The 21,473-nt window shown below is 37.7% G+C and overlaps 1 protein-coding gene across 8 annotated transcripts in view; it reads right to left on the bottom strand.

Annotated features, from left to right (window-relative positions):
• The window catches only part of NTRK2 (neurotrophic receptor tyrosine kinase 2), a 203,902-nt gene that overhangs the window by 92,835 nt on the left and 89,594 nt on the right, over positions 1–21,473 (bottom strand). For 3 of the 8 annotated variants that reach the window (XM_071581434.1, XM_071581435.1, XM_071581436.1), the window contains one exon: positions 14,254–20,872. The exons of the other annotated variants lie outside the window; for them this stretch is intronic. In XM_071581434.1, coding sequence (XP_071437535.1) covers positions 20,835–20,872 — 38 coding nt within the window. In that variant the 3' untranslated portion in view covers positions 14,254–20,834. Of the gene's footprint in view, positions 1–14,253; positions 20,873–21,473 lie in introns of those variants that run through there. 8 annotated transcript variants of the gene reach the window in all.

The raw sequence follows: 21,473 nt of genomic DNA, 5'->3' as shown, positions 1-21,473 counted from the left end.
TTTTCTTCTAATCTCTTTTCTTAATGATTTGGGTAGCAGGAAACTGGATGGATTGGTTATGCTCAATTGTATGTATTTGCACATGCTAAGTCAACGCTTTGTGGAATGCTTCGTTCTGGTAGTATGTTACCCTTTCAACTTTTGCCAACTACTCTTATTTTTCCTCAAACTTACCAGTAAAGTACCTCCTGAGAAAACATATGTAGCATTTCTCTTTGGTGCTCTCACTTTAGGTGTCAAAAGAACTGTATATGTATGGCCAGACTTCACAAATGAAGATTTAGGAAGGGCTCTCCCCACGTGGGTGTGCCCTTCCAGCCTCCGCAGTGGGTTTTTTAGGTGAGGCACAGCATGTGCAGAACTGGCCCCACCGTTTAAGTCCTAAGGTCCATCTGCCATGGCCAAGCGAGCTTGGACACAGACAGGGAAGTCCTTGGGACTGTCTACAGTACCTGGTACTAACTGGGGGTTGACCCTGCTTAGCAGCCAAGATCTGATGGGATCAGATGGCAGGAAAGCATTGAACTGCCAGGGAAAACCTGGTCCCCACTGAGACTCGAACTCAGGTCCTTGGGATTCGAAGTCTGTAGTGCTCTTCATTACACCATGGGACTGCTCCCAAAAATAAAGGCTCTTCTAATAATCTGGAGGGTGGACATTGTTGGAGCCTTGTATATTTTTAGAGTAAAACTCCCTTGGTTGAGCTCATAGCTCCAAGACATGGGGTCTTACCCCTATATATCAAAGCACAGAAAAGTCTCAAAAGGAATAATTCTCAGCTAAGAAGGCTCAAGAAAAAATAAAAAGGAGAGGCTCTCAAATGCAGAATCAGAAAGAACCTCTGGGTTTTGTTTGCACCTGACGTGATCTTGCAGTCACATGTATTCAGACTTTTGCTTAGGTAATCACAAACAAGCACCATGTCCACTACTTCTCTCTTCACCTGCTGTGTCAAAGTTATAAACAATCTACTCTGCACGTTTGCTCTCCAAGCTTTAACAAGATCTCCTGGAGGCTACAATATCTTGCATTCTCCTCACAACACACTTCTGTGCAACACAGGTCACTTCAATTATCCCTGAAGTCACTACTAATGGCTCACGCACATTGGTAAACAATAGGGGTCATAACTGCCACAAAAACAAGCCAATTTTAGTTTTGTGCATTTACAAGGGTGCATCTACTTCATCAGGTGTTCCAAAGCAGATCATGTAAAAAGCAATGTTTTGCAGAGATGATTTTGTACTGTGATGCCTTAATAAACGTGGTTCCTTCCAGAAAAGTTACATTGACTGCTAGGATTATTTTTTAATGGACCCTTCACTAGCATTGACTTACTTCCCCTGTGAACAGGGCCCAGTGTGTGCTGAGACATAGTAACAGCACATGAACAAGTTAAAAGCAGGATAGTGAATTCATGCAACATCAGTCAGTACCGCTTGTGTCAAATTTCAAGGCCATACTGAGTCTTCTCTCTTTTTCCTTGTGAGAGGGGTGGATTTTTTCACTAGTTAAATACACTGCTGTGAAAGCAGTTATACAAGATTTTTTTTTCCCATGAGATTCCCTTAATTGCAGAAGATTTTAAGTTATTCTTTTCTGCATGATTAAAAGGTGAGTCCTATGCTTCAGCAAGAGCAGACATTCATTTTTTCCTGTTATCAAGGTAGGATCCAACTTTCTTACTGAAACAGTCAACATTTTAGCCTTACTCTCAAATTGTGATCTTTTTATTCCCTCTAATCAGTCACAGCTTGGCACACTTTTTCTGACTAAGGTGCTGCAAGCTTTACTTTGTATGTTCCTTTGTATTGCTAAGTTCAACAACTGTATGCAACTGTGGTACTGAATCATGTTCATGCAATTCTATTAGACTGAATAAGAAAGCCAGCATAATAGAAAGCAATGCAATTATAGAAATATTATTTTATATTATTGATCTCTTAAACTGCTGCATGCTGAATACAGTGAATTGAATTAAAAGGCATAAATAGAACACAAGGAAAAATTAAAAACAAAGATGGCTGATCCAAAGAGAAATAGTTTAGTCTTACTTTGCTTGATGGAGCTGTTCAAAGTACAGTTAGATTGTTTTGCAAATCTGGAGTAGACTTATTAAAATGACGGTATTTGTTTTGCAGCTGTTGATGCTTTTAATGAGGAAAAGCTCAAGGCAAGGCACTCTCATGTTCTGTCAACAGTTCAGCTGCATGGAGCAGTGGCGTATCTTGTCCCTCCCCACCCTTCAAATGACCTTTCGTGTCTCATATCCCCATCCTTGCCAGGTAGCCAGAAAATAGCCATTATTCTGAGCCTGAGTGAAGTCATGTCTATAGTCACTGTCCCACTCAGTTGCAAAATGAATAAATGAGTTAACCCTCCTTTGTCTCTGGTGAAGAAATCATAAGATCATCCTAAACAGTATTATACCCAAGCCCATACTGCTGATGCACACTGCTCTGCACAGCTCAAAAAAGTTTGTGTCCTTCTATCCTGGAGCACATTGAGCCAAAAATCACACTGTTAGACATTAAGTCTGTGAGTCAGACAACTGAGAGTTGCCAGGCTTGGGTATTTAGTGGATAAATAAGTTCACATCTTCTGACAGGTATCATCAATCTGTTTAACTGATTTGCACCCACCAGTGCTTGTTTAAGCTTGTATTCTATTGCTTCTTGATATAAGAGATAAGAAAAACTTTTTTGACACTGCCCAAGAGGTTCAGTTCCCATCCAAGATAATGTTCTCAGGAAGTCAAGGGAACCAGAATTGAGAGCCAGAGAACATCCTCACACCAACCAGACAAATGCCTCTGTTCCCTGTCAGCATGCACTTCTAACATTCTCTGCATAACAGAAGTAAGGGGGCTCTTTGAAGGTCTCTTGGAGTAAGCAGCAGAAAGTCGTGGCTTAAACTCAAGAAGCAGCCCTTACCAGTCTGTTCAATTACAACTGTAGCAGAACATGATGAAACCATACCAATTCGATGCAGTGTTTGATTTGGGTGATCAAGAATAAAAGGTAGTTTGCTTTTGTTTTAATGTGAAAAATCAATGTTTAGTTTTTCCTCATTTGTTGCAGCTACACAAGAATTCTAAATTGCTCTGTTGTCATTGTATCACTTTCATTCAGAGCAAGTAACCTATAGTCTCGGATTGCCTTCATTCTCACACAGAATAATATAAGTAATGCATACCTTTGAGACTAATGAAACAACAGGTATGACATTCACCTTTACAGTACCAAATTTTCAGTGCTGCTAGGGTCAAGATGCTTTTGCTGCAAATCACACATTCCTCTTGCAGGAAAACTTATTTCAAATGCCCAGCTCCTCTAGAGAGGAACAGACACACAGTTTGGGTGGTTTCCACTGACATGACTAAGCACAAATTTTAGCCACTCAATATTTCATTAGGGCTTTTTTGTTGTGGCTTTGAATCTAAGAACCACAGCTGCATATTTGTTTTCTTTGATTTTATTCTGGTGCCTGACTGTGAAAGAATCCCAGCCAGTTCCTTTCAGCTGCCTTTCTCCTCAGAACCTCATCTATGCCCCTGTATGCACATATTCCTGCATTCCTTCATACACAAGCCTAAAGCAAGTGTTTCTGCAAGGAAGGACTCCCTTAGGTAGCCTAGGGGACACCTCCATAATGCAAGTCACTCCCTGAAAGTCATGCAGCCTATGGGGTGCAGGGACAAAGACACAGGTGTATTGGTCTGGGATAGAGTGGCAACACAGTTTAGCCAAGAAACCTCCTTTGCAGCACTGCAAAGCCTGTAGTAAAAATAATGCAGACTCTAATACATACTGGATTGGTTATACTGTCTGTACAGGATGAAAGGGCTCTGCCCCAGGTTCACTCTGGATCCAGCTCTCCCCTGGTATGCCATCAGCAAAACCTCAGTCCACGTCACAAAGATACCAATTTCTTTCTCCTTTCAGCCAGAATGGAAGGCATTTGTGTAACAGATCTCACAGCTGCAATCTGGCATGCATCTTCAAACTCCTAAGCACCATAGCCAATAAATCCTCAAAGATCAGACTCAATGAGGTATGTGCTACTATTATTCCCAATGTGAAAGCAGAAGAGCTCTTTGGCTCACTGATGTACCCAGAGATCTTTGTCAAAGTCAGGACCAGAAACTGGGAGGAATTGGCAGCCTCAACTGTTGAACCACAGAACCCTTTGGGACTCACAGCCCTCCTGCAGCTGTAGGATAAATGGTGGCTCTACAGCTATTCACTACTTTGTGGATGTTTGCTGTATCTGCAGCTTAAATGAAACACAGACCTGAGACAAAAACCTAGCTGGGATGTGGCATATTCATCAATAAGAATACATCAGCCAAAGAAGGATACAAGGCAGCAGAAAATAAGAAAGAATGAAAGATTGTCTTTTTTTTAATATAGATCATCAAGAACATTCATTACTGTTACCTGCAGCTTTGCGCACCTTGGAAACTTGGGTTAAATTACAATCCTTCAAACATACTACAGTGAAAAATTACCACAATATTAAAAAAGATCATCAGCTGGAATGCTCTTGTTGGAATTGAGCAAAAAATAACAATTGACCTGAAATTAAATTCTTGTTGCCTTTCATTTAATTTTAAAACTATTTAATTAACAATCACTTCCACCCAGACTTCTCATAAATAATTCAAGTTTAGAACTTCCATTCCTAGGGCAGGGAATGAGGTACTCTGTTGTCCAGAAGATAACTACAAAGTGTACAGAAGCAACACAAGTTTCCTCATGCTGCTTTGGCAGTCAGTCTTTACCTGAAAGAACAAAGCTATTGGGAGTAGTTAACTTCAATAATTATTCAAATTCTGTTTAGTTATACATGGTTAGATGATAAGGCAGATATGTTAGACTGTAGAGAAAAGCTCTGTGATTTTAAACTTGTATTTATTTTTGTGCCTTTAAACAAAAAACAAACCAACAAATGGAACAAAACATCAGTAGTGACACTATTTCATTGTTTTCAAAGCCTCACAGATTATTTCTTGGAAGTACAGAGATACCATCTACAGGCCTCTTCCACTGAAGCAAATCAGCTGAAAACATGATATGGAAAAATCTAGACATACTCAGACACTGATGAAAAACTGAAGAATTGGGATTTATCTTAGGCCAAGGTCTGAGGAGGTACACAAGGACAGTGGTCCAATGCATGGGTACAATTTCTATCGCACACCTACGCTGGATAGGAATGAAAAGTTCCATGGCAAAACACATCACGAAAGGCTAAGATAATATGTTGGGAAGACATTCCCAGGCACTGGAATTGCTCAGAAATCTCCATTTTTGGAGATCTTGAAGCCCCATGAGGAAACTCTCTGTTGGAAAAAATTCAGGCATAGTTGATACAGCCTTAGGGTAGGGAAGAATTTCCCAGATGCCCTTTAAGCCCTAAACTTTCATAATGACACAAAGGTAGACTTTGAGCGATCGTATGGGAAACACTTTAGGGTCTTCAAATGTTCTATGTCTATTCAGAAGTGAAGGAAGCCCATAGCTCAACAAATACGTAACATGTCTCAATGGAGTACATACATTTCAGTGCATTAGAAGGTCACTTTTCCAGCCTGCAGAACAAAAATAGGTTTAGCCGGGTGAGAAGAACACTAGTGCAGTACTACTGTAGGTTCTACTAGAACACACATTATTTAATAGCATTCTTTAAGTATAATTTTTTTCAGTTATTATTTCTGAACAGCTTTCATTAGCGGAAGTGTTAACTACATGACATTGTAACAAAAAGTCTTGTATAATTTCTCACTTTTTGTCAGTGCAAGATTATTACAGGCCTCCAAAATTGCATGAGTTACGAAGCCAACACTACACGGAAATACACCTCTCAATTTCTTCTCAACAAACATTCCAGCGTAACAGTTTAGCTCACTTGGTTAAAACTTGGTTGTAATAACACCAAGGTCATGGGTTCAATTCCCTGTATGGGCCACTGACTTAAGAGTTGGACTAGATGATCCTTGTGGGTCCCTTCCAACTCAGAATAGTCTATGGTTCTGTAACATTTACAACCACATTAGCTAACCCTAAACCTGACTACCTACAAATAAGCAAAACTAAATCTAAATGATTACACATGATCAGCCCAAACATCATGCTCAAATTGTAAACCACATGGCTTTGCTGTTTACCTAGCTCTCACTAAGATGATCTTGCAGGCCAACTAGAGCATTTTTGATCTTGCAGTTACTTGGACTGCTTCCTCTTCATCTCAAAACACTTGCCATCCTGGAAAACAGGTTATACAAACTAAATTCAAAGGCCCACCTACACCTGACGATGGGAAGATAGGGAACTAACACTTCACCATCTGCTTCTTGCCAAGTAGTTCGCTCTCTTCTCAGGTAAACAGGCTTTGGGTACTGATGACCCAAATTTTGCACGTGCTATGGAGGTAGCCTGGCCTTCCAAAGTCGGTGGCTGAAAGATTAGGAGATTTCAGCACAGAACACAGGTTGTACAAAATCAGCCCTAGTGAGCATAAATCAAAAGGGAGCTTACTTTCCTTCCTGAACATTCCTGCCTGACATTTCAATCCCAAATTATATTAGATTACTCGGCAACACTAAAACTGATTCCGTCTTTTGTCTCTGTCACAGTAGCCATTTCAGTGTTTTTTTTCTACAGAACCTGATCCCAAAGAACTTAGCAACTATATCTGTGCCAGGCCTTTAAACACAGATCATAGTCCATGTTAGAAAACCTTGCTGGCCAGCAAGAGACTGGTCAGAATGTTCTTCTGGGAAGATTTTTGGTGCTCAGTAACCATGTATCACTAAAAACACTTGCGATGTCCATGTGAAGTCTCTGTCTGCTATGTTCTCCAAAATGGAGCAGTTTTACTAATAGACCCACTCTAGTACCTGGTTGTTCTGTGCACCCCTAGGACATAATAAGGAAAAGAAAAGCAATCATATTGCATTGTCACAACCTTCTGAATTATTCTCAGTTACGTCTTTGATGACATTGTTTAAGAAACAGTTCACCTTTGGAGATGGGAGAGAGATGAACAGACTGTTTGGAGAATATCCCTGCTAATGCAGCTTCAAATCAAAGATGCCGAATTGCCTTCTAACACCTTTCTTTCCCCGAGCACAAATCCTAAGGCAGTGAAGGCTCACATACTCAAATCCTCTTGAAGTGCAGATCTAAAAATTGTTACAGTGGAGCAACTGACATTCATGGGGAGAAAGGTAACATGTCAAATTTCTATCCCAGCAGCATCACTCTCAAGCTATAGGATTAGCTGTACGAACTGACTGACTTGCCTTTGTACGCTAAACATCTACTGCCATTTACACACACCTCCTCCTCCCTGTCACATGATGTCTCATCTGCTGGAGATTCTTCCTGTCACCTTTCCTCTGTCAGCTTTCTTGAAATTGCTGCTATGGCAAGCAGGAAAATGCCATATACTCAAAGCTATTTGCGACACATCAGCTAGCTTGCTATCCCAAAACTGGCTATGCTACAAACCAAATTCTGGCAGTTTTGTTACAGCAGATTTGAAAATGGATTAACTAATTGTGAAACTGGTCACAAAACTGGTCATGACACCACAATGAAGTTTTGCTAGAATGTTGGAAGCATCACTGCTTCTATTCTGCACAGCTCTGAATACAGCAGTGTTTCTTTTTTTTCCAGGTTGCTGCATACAGTATTTTCATAAATTACTTCTACTACTTCTGAATATTTCACCAAATGTTCTCCCTTAGCATGTTTCTGATAGGCCTCCTCTGCTTCTTTACTCACCTCTTTCTTTATGAAAAAATTTTGCCTCTCCTTAACTGATTTTCTCTCTTGACCACCTGGCTCATCCGTGTCCTTTTTTTTCTAACAACCTCATGGCCTCCCGTGATGTAATTTTTTTTGTTAGGACTAAATAGCATTAGTACTTGTTGAGCTCAAGTATTTTAGGATGACATTCATTTATTCACAGTCTAGTGTCCTCTTTTATCGAAAATTCAGTCATGGCCGTTTCTTAGCAACAGATTTATCAGAACAGATTTGCATGAAAATCAAATTCTCTCAAAAAGGAACTGCTAAAGGAAGCTGATAGCATAGCCTTATTCCTGACCACCATTAAAAGCAAATGCTACAAAGAAGAAGAGTCTTGTAATTCCATATGAAATTTAATGAACACATGCACAGCATTAGAACCAATTGAAGTAAACAACTTTATAAACTTTCCTAACTAGTGCATCTCTGAACTGATCTGCAAAAATAATCTTCTTGCCTTCAGAGACTGAAAGGAACAAACAAAACCAAAACAGCAAACCATGCACAGCCACAATCCTCTTGCACTGGAGTAGATTAAAAATTGGCATCATCAGCAATGGTCATACACAAACAGGTCTCAAGGGACCAAGCTGCAAAAAGCAGACATGTGCACTTCCCATGTGCATGAAAAATGCACACTCACTTCAAGCACACCAATATTAGATAACCAAGAAATGGACTTCAGTGCAAGACCATAATCAGTATTTTATTCTCTGATGTCATCACATCTATAATACTGTAATCTCAGTAAACTCTATGTTTTTCATTTTCACAGTCTTTAGAAAGAATGTGAATTTAGAAACAAAGAATCCATTTTCACCAAAAGGTTTTTCTGCACCTTACTCCTCTTGTCAAATCAGCATGAAATCCTAAGAACACAAAAAGTGAAACAGCAATACCAAGAGTCTAATTCTCTTCACTTTAATATCAACCAGGAGTAACTTATTATATTGACAATCGTTTGAAATCACTATAAATGACAGTGGAATCTGGACTGCTGTCTTTTTATTAAGAATGATGACAATCTTTTTGGAAAATGCAGTCTCCTGGTGCTGTGGCACTTACTTGTGGCATTTAGTTATGTCACTGAAAGGTAGCATCTATGATATATGGCTGCGCATGAATTATGTTGGGAATGGGTTAAAGTAATTTATCTGTATTACTCCCAAGAGGCAATGCCAAAAAGGTAATTACCCATATTTGTACCACTACACTATAGAGAATGACAGTTTCATGTCTTCATAATGTTTAAATGAAAATCTATAAAATCCATTTCTCTTGCTGAAGAATTAATGCAGGACCAAAACCTGAAATTCCAACTCTGGTCATGCCCAGACAAAACTAACTCCCACTGAAGTGAGTGGGAGTTTTGCCAGGGAGAGGATTAAAGACAGTATGATTTGCTGCATGCTACCAGATATGTAAAAGCTACAGAGTAAGATTTTCATTACGATTCTGCTAGTGTTATTAAAATTAGCAAGATTTTAGTCTTTCACCTTTCAGTCACGCAGACATGTGGGCTTGCAGAGAGAGGAGAGATGTGAAGCAGACAAGTCAGCTTGCTGGGGCGATGCTTAATGCTGGGCTGGAAGCCAGCAGAAGTGAATCCCTCCTGCAGTATATCCCTGTCCTTTGCTTTAGGGTCCAACAAAAGGCAGGAAAAAGCAAGGAAGCAAGCCTGGATGCTAAGCAACAGCACTAGCTGGATGGAGTGCAGCAGGTTCATCACCACAAACAAGTACTGAAGCCATCCACAGTACCTGTGCTGTTGCAGCACTGGAAGCATGCCTGGGCACATACCCCTTTGGGAGGCTTTAAACTGGGCCCTGTGCCACAGAGATATGACACCTCTAAAGGGAGATGGCAGGAAGCAGTCAGTCAATATGTACCAGCTTCACTGAGCTTCTGCCAGGGGCGACTGAACCTCTGTAACCAGAGAAGCCTGCTATCCCTACGAGTTAACTATGCTCTGCAGAGACAGGACACCGCACTTCCTCCAGGCTCTCAGGATTTGCTGGCAGCTCCCTCCACTTGGTCATATTACCTTAAATGGATACAGAAACTCTTTAAAAAGTAGGTTTATCAACGGAGTATTTGGGATGGTTTTATTCTCCAGTACAGTTTCAGAGGCATTAGAATTTGGTTTGTTAAAACACTAATTTTTCTTACATTGCCAAAAAATTTCTTCATCTTTTCATGATGTGGTAGCAGAACTCAAGGAATGAAGATATGACACAATCTGAAACAGCTAAGTTATCTAATCAGCCTACAAAAATGAATCAAAAAATAAGCCATGATCACTCACCCATTGAAATTTTTAGGAGAAAACAATAACATAGGACCTCACTACAGATGTCATTTTGTAAATGAAACCTCATCTTTAACAGTATGAGTACAATAGATTTCTTACCTTTTGTCTCACTGGTAATGCCATCTGGTACTAATTTAATTTCCAATCGCCAAGCAATTATTGCTAAGAAATTAAGTATTATTCACACATAAGGATATTTTTTAAAAATTTGTAATGAAAAAAAATTGTGGTTAGGGACAACTATTCCTTACAAAATATAGATCAATGCAGTACTAATGATTCAAATACCAGCATAGAGACACTGAAGTCCTGAATTTAAAATAAGATAGTCCTGTTGAATTAAACTCACTGATCTGGTTCTAAAGTAAGTTTCAAAGAATGCATCACACAAAAATTAATTCAAAACTAGAAGTGAAAAAAAAATATTTATTCATTGTGTTAGTAACACATGACTAAAACTGCACTATTTAACACCTACACAATCTCTTAAAAGACCATTTTGTAGAAAAAATGAAACTACAGATAAATACAGATCTTACGTACAATCTGGCTATTATGGATTAAACACCAGAAACCCCCAGTTTGGGGATTAAAATTGCATTCAATTGGCTAGCATTTCCTTTTGGCAGGACCTAAGATGGGTGTCTACTCCTTCAAATGTTAGCAGACTGAATTTCAAGCTTCAAAATTTGCCATTCCCAAATAGCAGGAGTACTAGTACTTACAAACGAGAAGTATTTAAGTTAGTCTCATTGGTGAAAGGATCTGACTCATACTTTCCTCAGTCCCAAGTGATTTTGAATTCCTCATGGTGCTGCATCCCATGCAGATGCATTCATTGCTGGACAGATTGATCTGTTAGCATTTGAGAGCTACACGGCACAAACAGAAACACAATGCAAGGAAAGACAGTGGAGAATCAGGCTGCACAAGCTGTGCACTTGCAATGTGTAGGCAGCAATGACAAAATGTTTCGGGATGCTAAAGAAAGTAGTTACATATTACTTAGGAGCAATTTAATGTACTATGCTACCAGACCTTCCTAGAATTATCTACCTGGAAAGAGACTATGCCAACTCCCAAGGGAAAGACAAAGCCAATTTATGGGAAGAGGTAACCCGTTGTACCAACTACAAAGCTGGTCTCAGCATGTTCTGATTCAAAAACTGTCCTCAGATGCCTGGAGAAAGGAAATGCTCAGTCAAATGGCGGTGAACTTACTTTATTTTGATTCATAGTCTCATAAGCAAACAAACGCAGAGCTGATGATTTGGACGGTATTTAAAAACATTACATATATTTAAAAATCATACAGCTAAGCAATAACTCAGAGCTGTGTGGCAGAAGCCTTCACAAGACCCATGAGGGACTGAGATATCTGTCAGTGGACTGCTTGGTATCCAGAAGACAGACTGCATCAAGACAGGCAGGCAGTTACATTACAACACAGAGGTAGTACCTCAGACTGCCAAAAAATTTTCAGCTCATAGAAAATAAAACTGAGACAAACTGACTTCCTAGGTCATCTGATCACCTGACATAAATGGGAAAGTCAGGAGCAGGGCTTACCAAAGGAAGACAACACATATTCTTTCACATTTTTTGACTTCTAATCATATTTAAGGCAGCATACACAGTTTTGAATCTGAATGCAAATAGGAGTATTACATAAATGTTTTTTCCTACAAAGCATAGACTTACTAAGATCTCACATGTTGTTCTAACTCTGATAGTTATTTTATTCTGTACAGGTACATACAGATCTTGGATTTTTCCTAGGAGTTTTAAGATATGTAACGTAAGTGAAGCAATTTCTTATGACTATGCATTACTTACATAGTACAAAGTGCACCAGGAATCTGTGACCTATTGACCTTCACCTTAGGACCATCTGAGGATGAAAAGTGTGGGCTCACTTATAAGCTCTGACCTCAGCATCATGCTAGGACTCATAAGGAAGAATTAAAATTGATTGCAAGACATGCAACTTTACAAAAAAGAAAGTGGAGTTCTGGTTTAGGCAGCAGGGTTTATGCTGAGGCATCTTCTGGAGTAAAGACATTACAAATATTGAGCATGGGCTGAGAAAAAAAATGAAAGAAACATTACCTAGCCTTCAGACAAAGGTTTATATGGAACTGTTTTCTTGGATATTGTTCCATGAGGCAGGGTTGACACATCCATTCCTGAGGCATCACTGACTTCAATGCTGTAGACACTGAAATTTTGCTAAAACTGTTCCAGGTGAAAACATGGTGACTCTTCAGTGGATCATGCCAGTCATAAAGAAACTGCACAACCCATTGCCCATCTGGAGTTTCACCACATTCTAGTTTCTGACTTCGAATACCTAATAGCAACTATAACAAATTATTGAAGAAATCTGATCTGTGGTGTCATCAATATGTGGGGCTCCCAACATATACTTCCATATTTTCCTTCTGCATATCAGCTACCTTGGGAACATGTCATGGCTAGAACAGCCAGTTGAATATTTTGCTTCTGAATGTGTAAATAGCACAGCACTTTTGTGTGGCAAGAGTAAACACAACTTTGGAAGACACTGCCACATTCATAGTCTAACTTATTCCGAGACACTATTTGGAATTTTACTGATTACAGTTGCAAGGTATTAGGGAACTAGATCTGAAGTTTCCTGCAAAGAATAATAATGGCATCATAAAATGTAGTAATGGGAATAAACTATGAATTTGAAAACTACAGTAGGAAACCACATTGCATAAATAAAACAAACAAGTGTTTTTAAAATTAGTTTTTCAATTACCAGAGTGAGAACTCCAATCCAAATTAATTTTCAGCTGTCTTTCAAACACACCTTTCTACTCTTCTTACTCACCCTTGTTTTACAAAACTGCACAGTGTATTTGCTTTTCCTAGGTGAAACACACTGGCAAAAAGTCTTTTGATACAATTATCTATATATAAAAAACAGTATTTTGTGACTTTTTGCAACTGTTTTTACAGAACAACAATATAAAGAGAACTGCTTATTATGAGCTCTGTATTTTTGCTTTAGAGCCTGATTACAAACATAATAGAGGAAGAAACATCAATTTCTCAACATGAAAGGTGATCTTTAAATTCATTTTACTTTTAAAATAGTAACAGAATGATAAACTAGTCTATGAAAATAACTTTTTAATCTTGAAGTATTTTAATGATAAAATTAGATGGAAATTACAATTTCTCAAGATACAAATATCCAATACATGTTGTTTGTATCTTTTTTTCTCATTTAAAATAACTAAATAAAGACTTCTACAACAACACTCTTAAGGTACTATTCATGTTCATTGAAAAATAAACCCTTGCTTGCATTTTTACACTAATTTGGATTATCAAGAATATTAAGACTTTTTTGTTTCTGATAATGTTGACTGCCTAATTTCCCGGGTAATGTAAACAGCTATTTTCACTTCTGCCTTTACTCAGCTTCATTTTCTGATTGCTCTCCCTGTTCCTTGCTCTGCTAAGTCTGCAAAATGTGTGTTAAGAGTATTTTGATGGCAAGCTTGCTACTACTCAGAAAAATATCAAACACATCACAATCTCAGCATGTCTTCTATTTAGCATTTTCAAGACTTTAACATTTTATATTGTTTGAATACTTCCTTTAAAATAATTGTACCTACCAGCTTAATAAAACGCACAATTTACCTGCAAGTCTTATTGCAAGCTTCTGTTAGAAAAAGAACTATCCTTTATATTGAGATTGTTTCTTCTAGATACTTAGGATGCATCAATTTAGTTCCCAAAGCATATTTTATATGGATGATGCTAAAAAAGCATATGTGTAAAATACACTACATAACATCAGAACTGTTCAGAGGTAAAAAAATCAAATTTACTATAGGTATACAAAGCAGACTTGGTACAATACTCGGAGATCTGCTGAGCTCCCAGAACAGAAAAATGTGGCAAAACATTTCAGAAGCAAGAAAATGAACATGTCATCTGCTGTAGTCCAAATACAGCAAGCATATTAATAGGAAAATATAACATACCCTAGTATGCTCAAGCAAAAAAAACAGAAAAAGCTGGACATAAACTGTGACATAACCATTTCATTTATGTATTACATTTCATTAGGTCTGTCAAGAAATCCAGATGGCCTGGGCCAACAAACAGAAGTCACAAAGTAAAACATACCCTTCAAATCATAGCAGTGATACTTCCTCAAAATAGCACAGCTTATTGGGGTATTTAAATAATCAACTTTTTCTATGTAAAGTTCTAAGTAGATGAAGCATGGCCTAACATGTAAAACTTGCTGTCTTATGGCCAATAGCCGAATATATAGTTGTTTGTTCTGAATACATTTATATCTGATTGAATGTACATGTAAACACACATACATTTAAATTAAACCAATATAAAACTTCTGTAAACAGAGTTTGAGAGATGCTTTATAAATAGGGTAAGCATTAAAGATGCTATAAAAATATAATCAAGGAGTTGAATCTCCTTATGAGAAAACAAAAACAACAGTAGCACATCTATGGCAACACATAATAGGTGAGGAACTCGAAGACTTACATATTTTCCAATGCACTGCACTGTTACTAATGAAATACAAGATACGAACAACTTACAGGTAGTGAAAGACACAATGATATGGAATCATAAAACTTTATTGGTCTGTTAAAAGTAAGTTCATCAAGTACATATTTTTATAAATATAGATTTTGCAAACTGTTATGGTAGCATTTGTGAATAGAAACAATGACTGTTATTTACAATACAAAAAATTTTCAACAAGAAGAATTAGAGGGAAGAGAGGGTGAAAAGGCTCACAGTTTGCTGATGGATCACAGCTATCATTTTTTTAATCACAGAATCAGAGAATGGGTCGGGTCGGAAGGTACCACAGTGGGTCATCTGGTCCAACCTCCCTTCTCAAGCAGGGTCATCCTAGAGCACATGGCACAGAATTGCACTGAGATGGTTCTTGAATAACTCCAGTGGAGGAGACTCCACAACCTCCCTGGGCAATCTGTTCCAGTGCTTGGTCAGGGAGAACTTCCTGTGCATCAGTTTCTGCCTGTTGTCTCTTATCTCAGTGCTTGGCATCCATGATGTGATGCTATGTTAGAAGGCAATTTCATGCAATCTTTTAGACTATTACTTTTCTCCAAGTGTGAAAAGAATATTTCAGAAAAGAATGCTTATGTTCTATACTTTGATATCAACTGAATGAGTCTTCTTATTTTTAAACTGAGCCTGAAATATGAAAAAGACCCAGGAACATAGATCTCTGAATGGCAGTGGAATACACCTGAAATGTATTTGTCAAAGACTCCAGTCTTCAGTTTGTGAAGTGGTGTGGCACCCCAATTCTGCTGTCACACTAGTAAAGCCAATAATATCAATTAAAGAGCTACATTAAAAAAAAGTCTCAGAAAAAAACAGGGTTTCCTTCCTGTTTCATTGATGTGTCTGAGGATGAGCCCTACTCTGCTTATATCAAGGAAAAATCAAAGTCATCAGAAGAAACCCATGACTTTACTCTCTACTTGCTTGAATACCAGATAGTTCCCTGAAATTTTATATAGTTGCTTTTGTCATTCCAGCCAAGGAACGAAGTTACAGTGAAAATATGTATGCAATGAGACAAGTTTCCTCCTATATTAAGACATAATCTGCTTAGTAACACTGCTGTAAGTTGCTGCCTCTAGAGATGACAGGGGAATTGCCCTCTTCAAAATGAAAGCAGTTTGGCTCTACACTGACTGCAACTCTGCTCCAGGCCACAACACATGTGCTTATCCGCCACATTCCTTGCAGCTGGAAAAACACAGCTAATCATGGAAAGTTGCTATTAAAATTAGAATGATATAGCTTGTCTGTATCAAAACAATACATGCTGTAATGTGGGCTCTTTCAATCTACCTTTTTGATGAAAATAAGGCAATCAGTTAACCTGAGGTTGATTAAAAGACAATAACATGTTCTGCAAGTTCAGTCATACAGTCTATATGCATGTGGAACCAAATAGCTATATTTATTTTCAATCAATGCATCATTTCCTATTCTCAGAGCAGATTTAATTTATACGAATAAAAGAAAAACAGAAGAAATGGAAGTCAGGTTCAAAAATTTGGGGATATACATTCCTATGTAAGTGGGACAATGAAAAGGGCTGTGACACGTGAAATACACAGCACAACATTCGCTGTCCTCCCTAGAATGCTGTATGCATATTTCTCAATGCTTCTAACCATCTATGAACTCTTGCTCTGGAGATCAGATGACAAATCTGGAAAAACATGGACCTACATTACAATCTAAAATACTTTACAACATCATAAAATGACGACAAAGCCCTTCAAAAGGATATTCCAACAATCTGTGCACTTGTGCCCTATGGAGAACAGAGCTTACCACAGCTCACAAAGGAGGATATTGAGTTCTCTTAAGAGCAGAGAACACAATGACTGAAAATTGGAAGGAAGAGAAGAAGCCAGAGAGAGCAATGGAGAAGAAAACACTAAAAACCTTCAAGTAAGCTTTTGGAGTTTTCTTTTGAAATACACATTAACAAAATACTTAGCTGTCCAATCCACTAAAAATATTCAAATTATTTCAAATGTTAAATATACAATTGGAAAAGGACAGTTGAATTAAAAAGAGGTCAGAATGGATGCATTTTTATCTGTCTGATAGTAGCTTCCAACTTTACAAACCATTTGCCAGTTTTTAAGCCTTTAAACAGTTGCAAACAAAGTGATGGTTGGTCTTCATGGTGCAGACTTATCATGGCTAGTCAGGAAAAGAGATTGACAAGCTGAACCTTTGTATGAAGGCTGTTGAGTAAAGAGCCAGTTGGAAGTGCATCGGTCATTCCTACAGTGCAAAATTCCATGTTGCTTAGTTTTTTGAAAGCCATGCTCAGAAATTGGCTTTCATAAGAAAAAATAGATTTTTAGTGCTTCTGCCGACAGTCAAAGAAGAGAGTAATTCCTGCAAGAATTATTTGAAGCAAAATTATTTTCAACTAGCTGTCCACAGGTTTTCTTGGCACTGTCTGCTGTTCCCAAGGATCTTGATCTTGCTCCCACTGAAATGCATGTTTTTCTTCACTGCTGCCTGGGAGAGATCCAGCGGGTAGACATAGGCAGTGGAAAAGCTGAAGACTGTCTTTCACAGATTAGGGTGCTCAGACACATATTGCCACAAAAATGTGTCATGGCAGCCTCTGTCTGACATGGATGTGAGCTTCCACAACTCCCATAAAAAGACATAGACCCCAAACACCCTTCTGCAGGAGCAGCCTTTATGAGTGCCCTAACCTCACCTTCCATGGCAGGCAGCTGCAGAGGGCACAACATTGGGCTCTGCCTGGCAACCACGCACTTATTTGCAATATAGTTTGCAATATAGACCTGGCCACTGGTCAAACTTCAACCAAATTTAAGACAAAGGTTTATTTAACAGACTTGCCTCACATGAAAACATTCCCAGCAGTGTTTCCTCTCCGGTTCCCAAACTAATCTGCCCATCAAACTACCTAACAGCTTATCTAAGTATGTCTCTGAGTATATTAAATGTCTATTTAAAATAAATTCTAGTACAAATAAACCTCTTCTAGCAGAACATTAGAAATATGTTTTTATTTTAGGTTCATGTCTGGCACAGTGAAAAAAAATAGCAACTCTGCCTTTAGACATTTCATAGCCTTTTTTATTGCTTAGTGAAACAATATAAAAGCTTTTCAATGTCAAATCCTGGCTGTTCATCAATTTCTACCAAGTTAATGCTTCCTGCATGATTCTGAGTTTCAATCTCCTTTTATTTTAAGGAGGTCAAGAATTTGTAATTAACTGAGCCCTTGTAAACCAACACAATTTGGGCAGATCAGAATCTCTACAGTTACAAGCAATGTCACTCACAATCAAGCTGAAAGACAGGAGCTAGTGAGTACCATAATTTCCACACTAAGCGTTTAGCTCCTTTAGCTTTAAAAGGGAAAAGAAACCATTGTAGGAACATGTAGTCTTTCCATCAACCATTAAACACCTGTGTTGACATTATTAGTAACAAATAACATGCTGCAATCCATAAGATTCTGTGAGTATCTGCATCAAGTAGTAGTGCACTGAGTGGCTAATATAATGTAGTACCAAATATGTAAGAAAGTTATACTACAATGTAGATATAAAAATATATCTATTTCAATGGTGCATAAATCAGTTGTTGTTTATTAAAGTTACCTCCATGATTACATAAAATCCAAAATACTGTGTCAGTACATACTGAAATATTTGAAGGTCAAATCTACCCCTATACAATAAAGATGAACTGCAAAGTGCTACAAAATAAATTACAAAAAATTATGTAAAATCCCCAATCAATAACTGTGCATATTAATGCATATAAATATTATGAATCAGAAATAACTACTTTCTTAAATTAAATATTTCAGAAGTCAACTGCCAAATACCAGCTCTTCAAGTTTGCTTTTTCCCTGCCAAAAGAAAAGGGTTCAAATTCTCACCTCATTATTTGGAAATAAATTGTGAGCACATAACTGAAATATGCTGACTTTGTCCCAGCAAAACCTCAAATTGGAATTTGGGATACTGGGTCAAGCTCTGCTCATGATCCAACATATGTTTGATGTAAGTCCACTGACTTTAGTTCAAATATTGTTGCTAAATGATTCTCCAGTTATTTAGAATCAACTCAATGACATTAGATATTATTTCAACAGGAAGACAAATGCATGGGTAAGCAAGATGTCTGAGAAGAAAATAATTAAGGAAGTTGAAAGTGAAGCAGTGAGAAGAAGAGAAAATTATGATTTCTGGAAAATAAGACCATGTCTACATTTACTTAGGGAGGAAAAAAAGACAAACATTCCTAATATTTGTTCTAAGGAACAACAGGACACTTGTTGCCATCTAACTTCAAACAGAACTATGATGGATATCCTTAATAGCTGCCGTCCCTCCCCAGATCACTACAGTATGTGCAGGGTGACAAAGACAATATGATTTCTAGGTCATCCGTAGACTTCTAGTTCTCCCTTTACTGTGAGGAGGAGAACACATATTTGGGACAGATTTTTAGCAACTGCAGCTCCCCTTCCCTAAGTAGAGGCAAAAGAAAGGAAATATCTCACTACATAGGCCTGGAAGAATGCAAATGTGAACACATTTCTTTACTAGAAAAGATATTTCCAAAACTTGAGCACAGCAGGAATAAAGAATTGGATCCAAGGGACTCAAGAGAACACGAACAAAATGTTGAAGGACTAAGAGCCTTAAGGTGCAAAAACAACTGAATGTACAGAGATAGAACAAAAGAGTCAAAACAGTATTTTAGAAAGTGTATGGCTGTAAAAGACTACAGAAAAAAAAAGACAATAGTGTTACAATGGAAAATGTCTGAAATTAAAAAGCAGTGACAATGAAAAGCAAATACTGGAGAGACAAAACAGTATCAACTCTGCCTTTTTGCTACACATAATTTTAAGGAATTAAAATCAAACCATGTCTCCAAAAGGTAATAAAAATGGACAGAAATATAAGCATTTATTTTGGTTTTTTGTTGCTAGTCTTTCTAGCTCCCAATTAAAACAGACAAACAGACAAACAAACAAAACAAATCCGAAACAGAAACTTCATATTTCTTAGAATTCCTTAAACTGAAAAATTCAAAGTAGAAACTCAGGATGTGACAGGTAAATAGGATGCAAATTCATTTCTAGCACTATATCTAAATGCCATACTTCCTCTTGCAATATGCACGTGCCTTCACTTAACTTTACCTGTCAGAGTAAATTCTTAAGTATTCTGAAGCATATTCTGAAATATACTTCACAGTTAACAGTTAAACAAGCCTTTAAGCCTACAATCTGAAGCAATAGCCACGTACTGTTGTTATTCTTGCTCTTGGCTCATAGTCAGCATTCTGGCCTACTACAAATTTGTACACCTATCTAAACTTACAGATTATTGAATAAGCATGACCTAACTAGATGTTTAAGTGATGGTGCTGCTTCAATATCCAAACACACTAACAAACAATATTACTACCTTTCTGTACATATCTTAGACTCTCCATCTTTCCAGTAAAGTCAGTGGAACTACATACATAGTAAGATTTGCATGCCAGCTCTGCAATTTACTGCTTCAGGATTTAAGGCTGTATCCTGCAAATATAAAAGAACTGAACTTCAAGGATATGAGCATTCCCACTGAAAGCAGTGAGCCTACACACTCAAATTACATAATGTAGAAGTTCTGCACAGGTGTTAATGCAATAAAAGCAGCTTTGCAGTTCACCTTTGATAAATATTGTTTATAAAACCAGCATCTTTCCAGTTAAGTTCAAACAGAACAAAAAAGTTGACAAGAAGGAAACAATATAATGTAGTTTCATCTCAATGTCAATGTCATTTTGGAAGATACAGTGAGGACAATGTAATAGGAAAGAGTGTGATAGCTTATTTCTGGACTTTCTTGAGTTTTTTAGCTGCCTCAGGGCTTGGCTTTGCCCTGCTCTTGCAAAAACAGCTACTGATTTGAATGTACTTCTATAGTTCTCCAAACAGAACCAATGTCTAAATGAGAAATCCAAGGGAGGTGGCACTTCACTGGGCAAGAACACTGTCCACTCCCTACTGTGCAGCATACAGATTCCACAAGCTCAACAGCCCCTCTCTCATCTTTTCCTTATTTCATTTACCCATCCAGTGGGATCTTATGAAATAAAACAAAACCTAAAAGAAACAAAATAAAATGTGAGAAATCATACTTTAAAAAATCAAAGAAAAATTAATACAAAAGACCAAACACAAATGAATACTTGGCAATCAAACACAAACACATAAAATGCATTTAAAGTATACATAAAATGTTACATAAAAACTATATATGAATTAATGAAAATGACAACATTAGCTCTGTTTTGTGTCCAAAGATTTTACTTGTTAACTAAAAATGTATAGGGTGTGCTATACATTTGTCTTTAACATATCAAAATACTCAGAGTGAGCTTTAATGCAATAAACCTAGAATTCTTCAATGAGAGACTGTATTATGCATGGGTTAGAAAAATCTCAGTCAGGTGCCCTGTCTTGTGCAAAGGCTTATGGTGAACAAGCCTTGTATGCACAGTCAAGTTCTCTGTCTTTAGTATAGTACACCAGTTAAGTGAAGGGTACCCCTCTATACCACAGAGTTATTCTGATACCAGGGCCCTTTGCAACTTTTGTTTCACACCTCAACTCTGTGCACATCATCATTTCTGCCTTCTTGGAATACGCTCTCATCCTTAATGTCATTACTTTATAATGACAGAAAAAAGTGGAGCTGGGGGAA

The sequence above is a fragment of the Pithys albifrons genome, chromosome Z (genome assembly GCF_047495875.1).
Source record: "Pithys albifrons albifrons isolate INPA30051 chromosome Z, PitAlb_v1, whole genome shotgun sequence".
Classification (NCBI taxonomy): domain Eukaryota; kingdom Metazoa; phylum Chordata; class Aves; order Passeriformes; family Thamnophilidae; genus Pithys; species Pithys albifrons.
This window is presented reverse-complemented; position numbering and strand designations above follow the sequence as displayed.